Consider the following 17,544-nt stretch of genomic DNA (forward strand, 5'->3'; position numbering starts at 1 on the left):
GCTGGTGGAGGCTCTTAATGGTGTAGGGCATGTGCAGTTGGAGCGATATGGGACCCCTGATACAACTAGATACGACTCTAACAGGTGACATGTACATAAACACTGTGTCTGGTCACCTGCATCCATTCATGTCCATTGTGCATTTCAATGGACTTGGGCAATTCCAGGAGGACAGTGTGACACCCCAAACATCTAGAACTGCTACAAAGTGACTCCAGGAACACTCTTCTGAGTTTACACACTTCCGCTGGCAACCATTCTCCCCAGACATGAACAATTTTGAACATATCTGGGATGCCTTGCAATGTGCTATTCAGAAGAGATCTCCACCCCCTCATACTCTTATGATTTTCTGGGCAGCCCTACAGGATTCATGGTGTCAGTCCCTCCAGCACTACTTCAGACATTCATGAAGTCCATGTCACATCATGTTGCAGCACTTCTGCATGCTCACGGGGGCCCTACACAATATTAGGCAGGTGTACCAGTTTCTTTGGCAAGGTTCTCAGCCCAAAAGCTCATACACTCAAAAATTTGTCTTTCTGCCTCTGAATAAATTGTAACTTGATATTTAGAGGGTGCTTTCTGCTTATAATTTTAAATCTGTTTCTTAAAAAAAAAGCTTTTAGGAATAAAATTCCCATTTGTTAAAAGCAATTTCATTTTGATTTCATCAGTTACTCCCTGGCAACTACTTCCATGCTCATATAGTGTGATTAAATGTGTTAATGTTCTTAATGAATCGCTAGTAAATAAAGTAAATTCTTAAGAAAAGGTTTTGAACCCTAATAAGAGGTACAATGGGCTGTATCCTCTGCCATGCAACTCACAGTGGTTTGCTGAGTATAGATGAAGATGTAGATGTAGATGTAGATTTAGTCTGTAAACTAAGACGTATGTTGCCTGGTATTAAAACAAGACTGATGGTCGTGTAAAACTTGATGTGGAGAAAGTAAGCTGCACCCTAATATTACTTCAATGTATATATCTCCAAGCAACAGCCTAACTATGTCTCATGGGAAGGAGAACCTGTCATCTAGACAAACAGCCAAACAACAATTTCAATGAACACAAAGCTAAACACAAATAATAAACTTTGATTATTACACCTGCACAAGCTGATACTGACATGTATTTATTATGGAAATACATGCAAAGTTAGTAGTTTGTGAAGTTGGCTAATTTCTTTACTACAGTGATTATTGTAGTCAACTGACCAAGGAGAGGTTAGGACTTGGGTGTCTATGCGCAGGGTAAAAATAATAGTAGATATGTACAGAAGTGACTGAATGTATGTTGCAGGAAATTAAGGAAAATGGAAATACTGTTAATGGGTGATAATTATGATCAACAATAAAGGAAATGGCTAAACCAACAATGACATATTGTTATCTTTGCCATTTGGGTTCGTGGAAGTGTTTATGCATGTTTTTGGATACATTTGGGAAAATATTTGATATCAGATTTGGTTTTTTTACTATTTGCTGTCAGCACTTGAACAGAATGATTATGTAAAACTGAATCATAAATGTTTATTTTGCATTAAGTATGTAGTACATTATCCTAAGGTCATGTTAACTAACATTTTTATCTCACATCAGTCATGTTATTGAGGAGAATGTTGTTTCTAGAAAGGGAGGATTGAGATGCAGACCACATAGGTAGAATATTATACTATTATTATTGTTGTTATTATTATTATTAATTTGAAAATTATGTCACATGATGGAAGTCAGGAAAGCTATGAACAGATAGTGACATGCAGATGCACAGATTAGATTAGATTTACTTTCATTCCAATTAATCTGTAGTGAGGAGGTCCTCCAGGATGTAGAACATGTCAGAAAAACAATAATACATGACAAATATTTACAACTGAAACAAATAAGCTAATGTACCTTTTACAACACTCATTTACTGAGATTGCATTAATGCACTGAATTTAAAATTTAAAAAATGTTTTATTTATTTATAAGGCAATAAACATATATAGTATAACTACTACAATACTTATTTACAATGAACACATTACTGCACTGAAATGGTGCAGAAGTTAGATTAGAGAGAGAGAAAAAGAGAGAGAGAGAGAGAGAGAGAGAAAGAGAGAGAGAGAGAGAAATCAGTTGGTTCTACAGAGTAATTCATCAATGGAGTAGAAGGAGTTGGCCACCGATAAATCTTTAAGTTTCTCTTAAACTGAATTTAATTGATTGTTAAGCTTTTTATGGCTGCTGGAAAGTTATTGGAAATGTGTGTTGTGAATAATGCACATCTTTTTGTACAAGAGTAAGTGGCTTTAAATCCTTGTGAAGATTATTCTTATTTCTAGTATTGATTCCATGAACTGAGCTGTTGGTTTGAAAAAGTGATATATTTTAATGACAAATTTCATTAAGGAATAAATGTATTGGGAATCAGTAGTTAGTATCCCTGGTTTCCTAAACAGGCCTCTGCAGGATGTTCTTGTGTTCACACAACATATAACTCTTAATGCACGTTTTTGTGCCCAGAAAACTTTAGCTTGGCTTGATGAATTACCCCAAAAATATTCCCATATGACATTATGGAGTGAAAGTAAGCATATTATGCAAGCTTTTTCATTTCTATATCTCCTATGTCTGACAGAATTCGCATTGCAAATAGAGATTTGTTTAGACACTTCAGCAGTTGTGTCAGGTGCTCCTCCCAGTTGAATTTATTATCAAGTTGTAATCCCAAGAATTTAACACTGTCCACTTCTTCTATCTGCTTGTTATCATATGTTAGGCATATACTTGTGGGACACCCCTTACAAGTTCAGAACTGAATGTAGTGTGATGTAGTGTGTTTTTTCAAAGTTTAGTGACAAACAATTGACTAGGAACCAGTGATTAACGTCCACAAATATTTTACTAGCCGATCTGTCTAAGAATACACTTGATTTTATATTTATTGCAATGTTTGTATTATTGGCAAACAAAACAAACTTGGCATCTGGTAATGTTACTGATGAAAGGTCATTGATATACACGAGAAAAGTATGGGCCCTAAGATGGAACCTTGTGTGACCCCACATGTGATTAGTTCCCAGCTGGATGATGCCTGATAGTTTAATACATGTCTCTTTCCTAATCACACCCTTTGTTTCCTCCCAGAGATATAAGATAATAACCATTTTGCAGTATTCCCTGTTACACCATAACATTCTAATTTACTTAAAAGGATATTGTAATTTACACAGTCAAATGCCTTTGGTAGGTCACAAAATATACCAGTTGCTGCAATTTTTTGTCTAATGAATTAAGTACATTTTCTCTGTAAGTGTAGATAGCCTTCTCAATATCAGAACCCTCTAGAAATCTGAATTGCGACTCTGACAGTATGTTATTTGTGTTAAGATGTTTATAAAGCCAATTTACATTACATTTTCTAAAATTTTTGAGAATGTTGACAAAAGTGAAACTGAACAGAAATTTGACAACTATTTCTTTAACTCCCTTCTTAAATAGTGGCTTAACCATATGTCAACCATTCAGGAAATACTCCACTGATAAACGACTGGTTACAAAGATAGCTTAATATGTTACTCAACTCAGAGTCACATTCTTTAATTAACTTTGTTGGTATTTCATCAAACCCACTAGATGTTTTTGATTTTAAAGATTTTACGATGGACATTACTTCTGCCTGTGCTCTTGGTGGAGACTAGTCTTTCCATGGTCTTGATACAGCCCTGCCCATAGCCCTAATTTTCACTTGCATCACTTTCCATATTCTGGAGCTGTGTGGTTGAAATTAAGTATTATTACAATGATTTTAAAATGAATAAAATAGAATGCTTGCTAAAAACACCATTTAATACACAAGATAAGCTAGACGTCAAGTGGTTAGATGCACATCAATCAATTACAATATTACACACACACACACACACACACACACACACAAGAACTGTTGAGTTCACTTCTGTATGTACAGGATGTATGAATCATCCGATTTGGCATGTCTACATCTGAAACCAATAAACATATACAACGAATTTTGTATTTTGATAAAAAGGAAACTCAAAAGTTTATTTCACACCTTTTCATAGGTGTTCAATATGCCCCCCTTGAGATGCATGGCATACGCCAGTGCAGTATTCAAATTGTTTCCTCGCTGCAGTGAGGCTGTCTTGAGTTACAGTTTCCACAGCTGCTGTTATGCTGTTTCTCAGTTCAGTCACTGTTATTGGTAATGAAGGCACATAAACAGAGTCTTTTATAAACCCCACAAGAAATAATAAGATACAGTCACGTCTGGTGACCTTGGAGGCTAGTGATGTAAGGCTGAGGCATTTGGTCCAGTGTGACCAATCCATCGTTCAGTAGTCCTTTGGTTTAAAAATTCCCACACTTCCAGATGCCAGTGTGGCGGTGTCCCATCCTGGTGGTAAATGATGTCATTCGAATCAGTCTCCAATTATGGGAAAAGGAAGTTCTCAAGCATATAAAGATATGTGCTTCCTGTAACAGTGTTCTCAGCAAAGAAAAATGGACCATTACACCTTTTCCTGTGTAACTGCACAAAACACATTAAATTTTTGAGAGCCACTCTGATGTTGTACAACTTCACTTGGTTGTTCCGTAGCCCATATTTTCACATTATGAGGGTTCACCTTTCCATTTAAATGGAATGTTGCCTTGTCACTAAACACTAAGCATGGCATGTTTAGCTGTCACTCTGCATGGCAGATAGATCTCTGTGGACTCCTTGTGAAAGTACGGTGGATGCATTCAATGTCTGTGTCAGACACTCAGGGACGGCCCAGAAATTTGCCTTTATACAAACAATCTGTTTGTCAGAATTGTTCATGTCACTGTCTAATGCTCTATGCTGTAGGAGGACCCACACCACACCTAGTACAAAAGTCACACTGAACAGTTATTACTCATCTGCACTGCGCAAAACATAGAACACAAAATGCTTTCTTTGTTCCAATGCCATTCTCACTAGAACTGAAGTGGGCACACACTGCTGCTACCTAGTGGGAACCATGTAAAACTCGAGAGTTTGCTCTTTCCAACAGTACAATGTTCATGCATGTATCTAAAAAAACATACTAGTTATGATTTTGTTGTAACTTGGCAAGACAGCCAAGCCACTATGAGGTAAAGCCGAAAGGCACGCGTTAAAGCTCTCGCAGGCTGGCGTGAGGTCTGGAAAATGACAAGGTCTTTATAGTAGCAAAAATAGTACGTAGCTTCTGGAATACTTAACTTTAATCCATAATTGGTGAACATCTGTCTGACGGTACATGCATCACAAGATTAATAGCAAATGGTAATGGCGCCTTGCTAGGTCGTAGCAAATGACGTAGCTGAAGGCTATGCTAACTATCGTCTCGGCAAATGAGAGCGTAATTTGTCAGTGAACCATCGCTAGCAAAGTCGGCTGTACAACTGGGGCGAGTGCTAGGAAATCTCTCTAGACCTGCCGTGTGGCGGCGCTCGGTCTGCAATCACTGATAGTGGCGACACGCGGGTCTGACGTATACTAGCGGACCGCGGCCGATTTAAAGGCTACCACCTAGCAAGTGTGGTGTCTGGTGGTGACACCACAGATTTCTTTAAATTGGATGATTTTTTTATACACCCTGCACTTCATTATTAGCTACAATATTTTGTGGATTAGACCTATATTTATAACTGTATAACAACCATATTTACTATTTTTCTAATGTTTTAAAGCATTAAAGCATAAATGAAGTTTATATAACAAAAAATTCACAACAATTCCATTATAAATTTTATTGACATTTTATCTGGGCCCATCATTTGCACTTACCTATGTATAACTGGTATCATCACCAGAAAAATTAGTGATGTTTTTCTGCAGCTGACATTACACTTATGTACAGGACATCCTTTGTGAAAAGGATTCACAATCACATAAAGGACATTTTATGAAACCAAGATGTGAAAAGGACTGATAAATTATAAGTAATAAGGCAGTGTAATACCAGAGACATGGAAATGACTAAGTTTGTTATTTGTACTACCTTTTTATAAAGTGTTATCTGCTAATTATAAACTCTCATAAATGATTTAAATATGTCCCACTACATTTATGCCAAATATAAAGAACATTATAAATCCAATTAAAAAATTTATAAACTTCAACATAAATTGTATCATGTTTAGTATTATTTAAATAGTTGACTAACCATTATCTTATGCCATTTACAAATGTCTGGTTGTTTTACACAATTGTGTTTAAAATAATAAGGGAAAGGGGCCCAAAATGACATAGAAGGTCAAAACAACACTACGGAATTTTCATAAATCTGGAAGTTGAGAGGATGACAGAACTGGGTTTACTTGATTGCTAGTGGTGGTTACACTTTGCCCATAAACCGTTACTGGAAGAAAAAATGGCATTCATTACTCAACATTAAGGTTGTCTTTAGCACAGAAAGGGGTGCACAATGCTGCAACAAAAATTTTTGACCACTTACCCAGTGACATAAAATGTCTAATTGACAGTAAGGTAAAATTCGAAAATAAATTGAAAAGTTTCTCCTTGACAATCCTCCTATTCAGTAGAAGAATTTCTATGTTTGTAATGTGTAAAAGGTGGTGGGTAGGAATTGCTAACTTGATCTGTATATCTTGTTTTCATTTTGGGGGAAAATAATAATAATAATAATAATAATAATAATAATAATAATAATAATAATATGATGTTTAGAGTACAAACAGATGTACATATTAATTTGTAATATAAATTTAAAATGACTCATTCTACATCATGACAATTTATCATGCAAAATGATCCATGGAACATAAAAGTAACTAATGAACTAACTCTTTGACTTCTTCCATTTGGTGAGGTGAGACACGAGAAACCATTTTTAAAGTTAAAGACCCCAATATTACTGTTAAGAAACTTTTAAAATTGTGATGTGATTATTTGTGTGGATTATTTTATATCAGAGAGAGACCATGTAAAAGTAACACTTTAAATCTGTAGCAATATTTTGACTGTGTGTTTGTTAGTTCGAGGTTATGACCAAAGATTAAGTTGGTGTTGAAGAGGGCAAAATGACACAGGGCTATGTCATTTTTGCCCTGCTCCATCACACAGCTCATCGATTGCTGAAGTGCAGCATGTCTGTTCATAAAAAGCCTAATAGAAATTAGAACAGTAACTAGCAACAACAAATAACATTTTTTTAACAGAGTTAGAAGATTCCAAGTTCCTGGAAATAATTTGCTATAAATTTTGTATATTTTATGAATACACATTATAATTTGATAGGATTACAGATCTAACATTTAATTAAGCCATAATATATATTTAAACTGTAATTTATCCTTACACTTACAATTTATTACCAAAAAAAGGAATAACTCTGCTAAGAGAAAAAATGTGTCATTTTGCCCCACCAGATAACCCAAAATGACAAGCTGATGACATTTTTGAAATAATTAGTGTGTAGTGAAATTACCTATTTTATACTGAATTTTTTGTGGATATGCTACTCTAGAAACCTAAGTCAAATGGAAAATTGCATTTATATAATTTAACTGGCATACATGATTTGTTAAAAACAACTAACTTTTTAGTATGTCATTTTGGGAAACTTTCTCCTACTTAACCATCACAAATTTGATACACATCAGACATATTTCAGTTTTGAAAAGTCAGATGTCATTTGTATATTTGTTAAAAGCAACCTTGAACAGCTTTATTACCCCGGTGTCAGAATTTTGTTTGTATGTTTATGGTTACAAAATTCATAATGGGATACTGTAAAGAAACTACTCAACATAACTCTTTCTCCATGAAATCAAAGTAGCTGATATGCTACAATTTAAAGTATCATAATCATAATCATATTATTTGTTTCCATAATTATTCAAAAAGATAAAATTGATAGAAAAACGCTTGTGTTTATTAAGTATTAATTGACCATATCTTTTTGGTTAAGAAACATAGATTATATTGACTTTATATGTATATCTTAGTAAAAAAAACTTCATACATATTTGTAAGTGTCATTGGGTTGTTGGAGTCCCTCTGACAAGCAGTGATGGAGTAAATTGACAGGTTGTCTGTCGCAGTTGCTCTATGGAGCCAGAACATTCAGTTTGTGAACTGAGATGATATAAATCTACAGTGCTTGTTACCTGGTGTTAAAACAAGATTGATTTCATTAAAAATTTGATGTGAAGACAGTAATCTGCATCATAATATCATTTCAATGCACGTATTTCCAAGTAACAACCCAACTATGTCTTGCAGGAAGCAGAATCTACCCTCTAGACAAATAGCTAAACAACAATTTCAACAGGCACAAAGTTAAGTAGAAATAATAAACTTTGATTATTGTACCTGCACTTGCTCATAATGATATGTACTTATTATGCAAATGCATGAAAAGTTACTAGTACTTCCAGAGATTCATTGGTCCTTTCCTGTGGTCCTTGTGAAGGACAGCATCGACTACCGAAGACTGAACAAAATCATGAAGAAAGACAGTTATTCATTGCCATGCAAGCGAGGAGCAAAGTATTTTTCAACCACAGACATACAGATGACTACTGGTAAATCAAAGCTGATGAGACTGACTGGGAAAAGACTGCCTCCATAATCCTGATGACTTCCACCAATTTAAAATTGCACTGTTTGGACTATGTAATGCTCCTGCTGCTATCAAACATATGACAGGCAACCTGCTTTGACACCTTCAAAATATGGTGTGTCTTTGCTACCTGGATGACATTCTCATTTTTCAAAAACATCTGAAGTACATCTATGTCTTCTGAAAATTGCATTGACGTATTTTCAGACTGCAGGCCTCTGCTTCAATCTGAAAAAATGCCTCTTAGTTGCTCAAAAAATAAAAATCTTGAGAATGGAATTGAAGTCCATCACAGTCCAGAGAAAATAAGAGCTGTCACAGATTTTGTGGCTCGTTGGCAAATTCAAGATGTGGGAAGGTTTCCCAGAAAGTGTTCATACTACCCTCAGTTCATTAAGGACTTCTGTATCAAAAGGAGACACTATCATCTTCTCCAGTCCTAGCATTGTGTGGCAAGAATTCCAAGACAGAGCCTCACACTGTCATTACCAGTTATGGAATAGGTGCAGATCTGGTGAAAATTCAGGAAGGTGCTGAAAAGGTGAAAACTTATGCTGTGAGAGCATTCTATAAGAGCGAGTCAAACAACTCTACAACTGAGAAATAGTGTCTTGCACTTGTTTGGGCCATCAACAAATTCTGGCCATATTTATTTAGCAAACAACCAAACTGTTGTGATTAACCACCTTTCTCTATGCTGGTTGACTGGTCTGAAGGATCCATCGGGTAAATTTGTGAGATTGGCACTGAAGCTCCTGTAGTATGATGTCAAAGTGATATACAAAAGTAGATGCAAACAGAAGGATGCTAACTGCCTTTCAAGAAATCCTTTGGTGGAACAAAGCAGTGTGAATGAAATCACAGTTATTGCTCCATTACCTAACATTGCTGTGGAAGAGAGGGAAGATTCAGCACTGCTAAAACCCATAGATCCCTTGAAGAAAGGGGACATGACACAAAGGAGAATTCCAATTACTAAACAAAGCACTGTATAAGATGAACTATGATCCAATGGACCAATAATGGTTGCTCATCATCCCAGCACATCTAAGTCAGCTATCCTGAAGTATTTTCATGAGACTCCAACATTTGGTCATCTGGGATTCTTGAATCAGACAAAGGTGTCACTGGCCAGATCTCTACCAATCCATTAGACACCGTGTGAGCTACTGTAAGGAATGCTAATGATGGAATAAGGTGCCGTAATTACCTCCGGGGTATATGGTACCAATCCCACCTGCAGGTGCAACATGCCACTGAATTAGAATTGACTATTGTGGAGGTTACCAGAGTTGACAAACAAGAACTGATGGGTAATAGTATGCACTGACTACCTTACTGCTGAAGCTCCAGAAATTACAAAGTTCCTTGTAGAATCATGAAGCACCCTGAGTAGCGCTCTCTGATCATGGAAAAATTGTCCAATCAAAACTACTATCGGAGATAATTTCAATTTGTACATTATCCACAGTATGACAACTATCTACCATTCACATACAAATGGCCACACTGAACAATAAAATATTGGCAGATATGCTCTTGAAGTACATTAAAGTCAAAAAGAGATATTAGGATACAATACTGCCTGACATGATATTCACATACAACACAGTGAAACAAGACACTGCAGTTGTCACACCATTCTTCCTGCTTCACAGTTGTGAGGCCAAAATGACAATGGATACACTGTTACCATTTCAGTTGGACAATATCCAGGAGGACAACTGGAAAGACCTCATCACCAGGATCTTACAAGCAATACAGATGACTCACATACTGTTCTTAGAGACCCAGGAAGAAAGACTGAGAGTGCAATAGCACCAAGCACTGGTCAGTGAGATTACTCCAAGAGACTTTTTACACATGTACAAAAAGTAGGACTATTGTATCATAAAAATTACTGCAACACTACTTTGTGCCAAACTTTGTTATTCATTGCCTGTTGGACATTAATAAGTAGTTGAGAAATGTTCCTCTTCACCAAGAAGACAAAAGTGCAAAACGTCCTCCATGCCTTCATATGAAGCCCTACAATCTTCCAGAGGCACAGATTGGTGATGGGAGGTTCAAGAAAACTGAAGACCTGATCAATGATTGTGAAGCTTCGACTGGAAGGGCTACCTTTAACCCTCATTGTAGTGGAGAGGATGTGACAATGTCACCAGGACAGGTGATCTGCCAGTGCTGCCATACAGAGGACCATTGACATGATCTAGATCCTGGGTTCTGTACTCAGCTCAAATGATGTCTTCTGATAAAGCAGATCACTGTTCCTCCAGGAGAGGGAATAATGCAGTGAACTTTGGTGCATAGAGTGTGGTGTACTGGCTGGCATTGCTGGCTGCATGCTGAGGTCACTGATTCAAACACTACCACCAGCAATTATTTGATATTTAAAATTTATCATTTTTGGAAGGATCTTGAAATATATTATGTTTGTATAGATGTAATATTTGATGTTTCTACAAATATCAGTATTCTGGAATATTGTATGATTGTGCAAATAACTGCACTCACCATCCAGCAGATCAGGTCTGTTTTGGCTGAACACTTGTATCAGTAATAAATGTGCTTTCAGTTCTAAGAGTTACAATTCACTGACAACCTTGGCTTTGAATTTGGACTTGATTTTTGTTTTGACATGAAAATATGCAACTCTGTACACATGCATACAATAATTGTTGATTGTTACATAAAATCATTGAAAATGATTTTGGAAAAGATTCATGTACGTTATTATCAATTACCTTGATTTAAAGAAATGACCCATACCAATAATTAATATAATTTTGGCACCCAAACTCTTTCAAGCTGCCTTTCAATGAACAAAAGAAATTTTTTTTCACACAGATTATTTTATTTTTTCTCACAACATTTGCCTTTAAATTTTTGCATTTGTTGTAACCAGCTCTGGACATGTTTTTTTCCACTCTGATGTTGGTACCTCAAAAACATGGTTTTGAAAGATTTTGACAGCTTCTTGAGCTGATCAAAATCACTGTTCAAGTAGTTTTTGTTCAACAGAAGGTAATAAAAACAAGTAATTAAGTTATAAGTTATGTAAAAATTGACAATGAGACATTAATTATAAGTTTTTCACCACAAATAAGTGATTTCTTGAGGTGCAGAGAGTCATCTGTCACTGCCAAGATGAAAAATGATGCAAATGCTTTTAGAGGTTTTCATTGATGATCTGTGGCAAACTGGTGTATACAATGCAACATTTACTGTTCTTTTAGACTCTAAATAAATGCTCTTGACACATCCAATATAATCAGAGAAACAAAGGATCATTTTCTTAGGCACTGTATTAACAATGAGTATCATAAATCAATGCATACAAATCCGTATTTACATGTCAATAGCTGCCATCACCCTTCACAGAACATAGGTGCCCTTAAGACCTTTGTGTACAAAGAACACTTTATATCCGATAATGACAATTTGCAAGGAAAGCTCACACACCTCAATAGCATTTTTAAAGTAAATGGATATTCCAATCAACAAACTCGCAGAGCATTCAATATGAATCCTAAAATTCAAGTGTATAATCTGGAAGAATAGCGTTTTTGCATTATGCAGGTGATCTTTCCTCAAAGATATGCCATGTTCTACAGAAACAACATATTAAGGTGATCTTCAGTCTCCTACAAAGATTGCAGTGTTACTCAGCTCTTTGAAGGATGATTTACTGTTTCATAAGGCTGGTATGTATCAGATTCCTTGCAGAAATTGAAATAAACCTTATACAAGTCAGAAAACATGCACCATTCATGAGAGATGATCCCAGTGATGTGAAGATTTTAACATCCACCTCCTCCTTTTGGGATTATACTTTCAAGGACACCATAGAAATTAGACTGACCAATAACTTATTAAATAGAGATAATGGTTTTAATTTGGATAAGACACACAATCCAGCTCTTGGTGTAACTACATTGTACAGAAGTTATCAAGATGTTACCATCCCTGAATACATATCGACAAGTGCATCAAATGTCTGAATGTGTTCACCAAAAGTGTTGCACGTGTAAGTGTACCTATTTGCTGCCAACCAGCATTTGTGACCCACATGTGCAGTACATTCATGGTGTAACATATAAGGCCACATTTGGCAACTTGTCACCAGTCTTGTGATCCACTCTGAGGGTGGGTGGATAGTGCATAGTCAAAATATCAATTGGAAAAGTAGTATTTATATGGCTGCATGCCTAAAATTTAATAGATTGGCAGTTGTTTGTTGCCTAGTTTCTGGGTCATATGAATGTATCCAAGTTTTCTCTCCTGTGATGAGGTATACAGACTTTGCAATTCATAAGTCAAGCTTTTGAATATTTCCTTCCGGCGGAGGTTCGAGTGCTTCCTTGGGCATATGTGTGTGTGTGTGTGTGTGTGTGTGTGTGTGTGTGTGTGTCCTTAGGATAATTTAAGTTAAGTAGTGTGTAAGCTTAGGGACTGATGACCTTAGCAGATAAGTCCCATAAGATTTCACACACATTTGAACAATATTTCCTTACATCTCTGGACATGAGCTTTTTATTGAACTTCAAGAAATTGTTAGAACCTCACTGGGATGAGATCTTTTCACAACAGGATGTTGATGCCAAGTAAAATGTACTGTAGTAAGCACTAGCACAACAAAATTTAAAAAATAGAAAACAGTTGTAAATAATCTTTTCTGAAAATGACTGATTGTCAAAAGTCAAACAAATAATTCTATGAAAATCTTGACATGTAATTGTCACTTCCATAACAATGGCTTCAAATGGGCACTGCAAGCAAAGTACTGTGTCAATTTCTGACCTACCACTGTTTTAACACTAATAAATGACATATTTTAAAAACAGTATGTTAAGTCAGAAATAGTCCATCTAATCTAGTGGTCAATTAATAGAGGGAAACATTCCACGTGGGAAAAATATATCTAAAAACAAAGATGATGTGACTTACCAAACGAAAGTGCTGGCACGTTGATAGACACACAAACAAACACAAACATACACACAAAATTCAAGCTTTCACAACAAACTGTTGCCGCATCAGGAAAGAGGGAAGGAGAGGGAAAGACGAAAGGATGTGGGTTTTATGGGAGAGGGTAAGGAGTCATTCCAATCCCGGGAGTGGAAAGACTTACCTTAGGGGGAAAAAAGGACAGGTATACACTTGCACACACACACATATCCATCCACACATATACAGACACAAGCAGACATATTTAAAGACAAAGAGTTTGGGCACAGATGTCAGTCGAGGCGGAAATGCAGAGGCAAAGATGTTGTTGAATGACAGGTGAGGTATGAGTGGCGGCAGCTTGAAATTAGCGGAGATTGAGGCCTGGTGGATAACGGGAAGAGAGGATATATTGAAGAGCAAGTTCCCATCTCCGGAGTTCGGATAGGTTGGTGTTAGTGGGAAGTATCCAGATAACCCGGACGGTGTAACACTGTGCCAAGATGTGCTGGCCATGCACCAAGGCATGTTTAGCCACAGGGTGATCCTCATTACCAACAAACACTGTCTGCCTGTGTCCATTCATGCGAATGGACAGTTTGTTGCTGGTCATTCCCACATAGAATGCATCACAGTGTAGGCAGGTCAGTTGGTAGATCACGTGGGTGCTTTCACACGTGGCTCTGCCTTTGATCGTGTACACCTTCCGGGTTACGGGACTGGAGTAGATGGTGGTGGGAGGGTGCATGGGACAGGTTTTACACCGGGGGCGGTTACAAGGGTAGGAGCCAGAGGGTAGGGAAGGTGGTTTGGGGATTTCATAGGGATGAACTAAGAGGTTACGAAGGTTAGGTGGACGGCGGAAAGACACTCTTACCCTAAGGTAAGTCCTTCCGTTCCCGGGATTGGAATGACTCCTTACCCTCTCCCTTAAAACCCACATCCTTTTGTCTTTCCCTCTCCTTCCCTCTTTCCTGATGAGGCAACAGTTTGTTACGAAAGCTTGAATTTTGTGTGTATGTTTGTGTTTGTTTGTGTGTCTATCGACGTGCCAGCGCTTTCGTTTGGTAAGTCACATCATCTTTGTTTTTAGATATAATCTAGTGGTCATACGTAAAAGCTTAAAATGTGACCCTCACATAATTATATTTTATTTTCCTGCTTACTGATGATGTCTGTCCGAACACATCTCATGCGAAATACTTTTCATTATCAATGATCTGAGACACTGCACTATTACAAACAGAAAACACTGTGTTTTACTTACAAAATCACCAAAAATAGTTCCATCACTGATAACTTCATAGTATCTCAACTTGGTCATTGCTTCATCTCACTAGGGTTTTCCAGCTGCTACACCCCATTACACAACACTATCAGTGAGCAAACAGTTTAAACCAAACCATCCAATACTTAATGTAGAATACTATAATGTTATTTTCACAGTGTTTATGCCAGGGAGTGATCCAGTGACTGTGCCATTGAGCATATGGTGTGATTTTATTTATGTAAGAATTTACTGAATATATTTTCTGTTTGCGGGATACAACATAAATATATTAATGATTATAATGAAACAAAACCTTGCTTGTAATAAAAAATACCTGAGTATTTATTTATAGGGTGGAGGATAAAAAGAAATTTTAAAATGCCAGAATATTCTATGTACAGAAGGCATCATAAATTTTCCACTGAAGTAAATTAGAAGATTGATAGTAATTATTACTTAATAATACCGAATCCACTTTGTTTCACTACACTTAAGTTTTCTCTCTTCATGGAATAATTTTACTAAAACCCCATATGTTTTTAATGTATGTAGTCTTCTCTGTATATTTGTCACTAGAAATAACTAAAATTTAAAAATTTTCAAATGGGCTATTAAGGTGAATAATTTACCTTGTATGTATAACCACCACATCTGAATAACAAATGAACCTCTTTCACCCTCAAAAAATAGATGCTTATCCTCCCAGTTAAGGCAGTCAGCATCTTGCAAAACATACAATGACAGAAGGCGACAGTGTAAGTCCAGGAGACGTTCAGCTAATGCCTCAGACATATCATGATAACGTCTGTAGCTGTTATAAAGAGTAACCCTGTATAAGAAAATAAGAAACAGTATGAGAAAATAAAGTTGTAGTGAATACTACAGCAAGATATGGTTTCAGGTTGTGTACTATATCTTTGTATATGTCACCTATTCCTGTTCTGGGTGGAATGAATCAAAGCAAACAATGTAATTAGAACAAAACTTACATGCTGCAAACAATATTAGGACATTCTGCACATTTTTTATGGCTGCCATAAAGGCTGCTGTCATCAGCAGAGATAATAACAAGTTATGATACGAGGAAAATATGCTGACCATGGAATGTTACCTTTTTGTGAGTCCAAACACACTGGAAATCTTTCTCATGATGATTTTGCAACATTTTTATAATATTGCTTTGGCTGTATCAAGTTAGAGCCCTTAATATCCTGTTGTGCTATATCTATTTCCAACAAGAAGCAATCTGCATATTTTGCCTTACTTGCATTTCATAACATTTCAGTGATTAATTAATCAAAAACTTATGCTTTCTAAAGCGGCACTATAACCCCAGACTAAGTTAAGAAATAGCCCTGACAATAATCACAGAAACAACAAAAACATCACAAGACTGTCTTTAAATGTGGTTTTTATCTTGTCCTCAGACATTCTGTATGGAGGTGATTCAACTTTGAATTAACTTTTAAATTCTTGACTGTAATTCTTTGTATTCCTGAAAATTTGGATCATAAATTTTTGAAATGAAATTTTAATAGTCAGGTAATTTAGCTTTGGAAGCAAGCCTATGGACATGAATTGCATAACTATTATATACCTAATAAGTTTCTTGTTGTCAAATGTAATTATGAGAGTACTAATAAAAAATGAAAAGGATAGATTCTTCCCACCACGTACAGGAGGCACTGAGTCACAGACAGGTACAATGTAAAACACTGCAAAAATATTTACAATTCAAGAACCACTATCATATTAAAGTTGCTTAAAATAAGTCATATTCAGGTGAAATAATTTAATTGGATAGATAAAAAGTCTACTCACCAAGTGGCAGCAGAAAACACACATAAAAGGTGGCTGTAATTGGCAAGCTTTCAGAGCCAGTGGCTCCTTCTTCAGTCAGAAGGGTTGAAAGGGAAGGAAGTGGGGTGAAGGAAAAAGGACTGAAGAGGTCTAGGAAAAGGGGCAGATTTCAGGAAAGTTACCCACAACCATGGGCCAGTGGAGACTTACCGCACGGGATGAGAAGTGCGGCAAGTCTCCCTTGCCCCCGTGGGTCTGGGTGACTTTCCTGAAATCTACCCCTTTTCCTAGACCTCTCCAGTCCTTTTCCTTCACCCCTCTTCCTTCCCCTTCAACCCTTCTGCCTGAAGAAGGAGCCACTGTCTCCAAAAGCTTGCAAATTACAACCGTCTTTTACGTGTGTATTCTGCCACTGCTTGGTCAGTAGATTTTTTATCTGTCCAATTAATTATTTTGTCAATAATTGATTGTTTTCATTGTCATATTCTGGTGAAACACACAGACTACAGATTCTCTTACTGTCAATTATATGTGCCACTAACAAATAACTAGTTTAATTTGTAAATATTTTGGAAAACAACACTGGACTCGAAGGAAAATTTTTCAGCTTTTATATTGAATGTAACTGTCAAAGTGGTACATTATTTCAATGTCAAACTGAAACACCACTATCACCAGGTGATCTGATGTACTGAAGTGCTGTGCCACTGTTCACTCCACTACAATTCCTGCTGAGCACATCAATCATCTGATGATGGTATCTTGGTATGATATTGATTCATCAAGCCACTTTGATATTCACATCCAATGCAATACCCTGAAAATGTCAAACAGAGAAGGCTTTAGTCTTAGACACTGGACCCACAGGATTCATGTCAATCTAGAATCAATAAGAATTAATAGAGGTTCATATGGTTCA

At 36.5% G+C, this 17,544-nt stretch overlaps 1 protein-coding gene across 1 annotated transcript in view; it reads right to left on the reverse strand.

The window, feature by feature from the left end:
• LOC126259826 (uncharacterized protein KIAA0825 homolog) overlaps positions 1–17,544 on the reverse strand; it is a 184,387-nt gene that overhangs the window by 139,880 nt on the left and 26,963 nt on the right. Inside the window, exon 3 of the mRNA XM_049956872.1 lies at positions 15,455–15,654. Coding sequence (XP_049812829.1) covers positions 15,455–15,654 — 200 coding nt within the window. The remainder of the gene's footprint in view (positions 1–15,454; positions 15,655–17,544) is intronic.

The sequence above is a fragment of the Schistocerca nitens genome, chromosome 1, assembly GCF_023898315.1.
Source record: "Schistocerca nitens isolate TAMUIC-IGC-003100 chromosome 1, iqSchNite1.1, whole genome shotgun sequence".
NCBI classification, from domain to species: Eukaryota; Metazoa; Arthropoda; class Insecta; order Orthoptera; family Acrididae; genus Schistocerca; species Schistocerca nitens.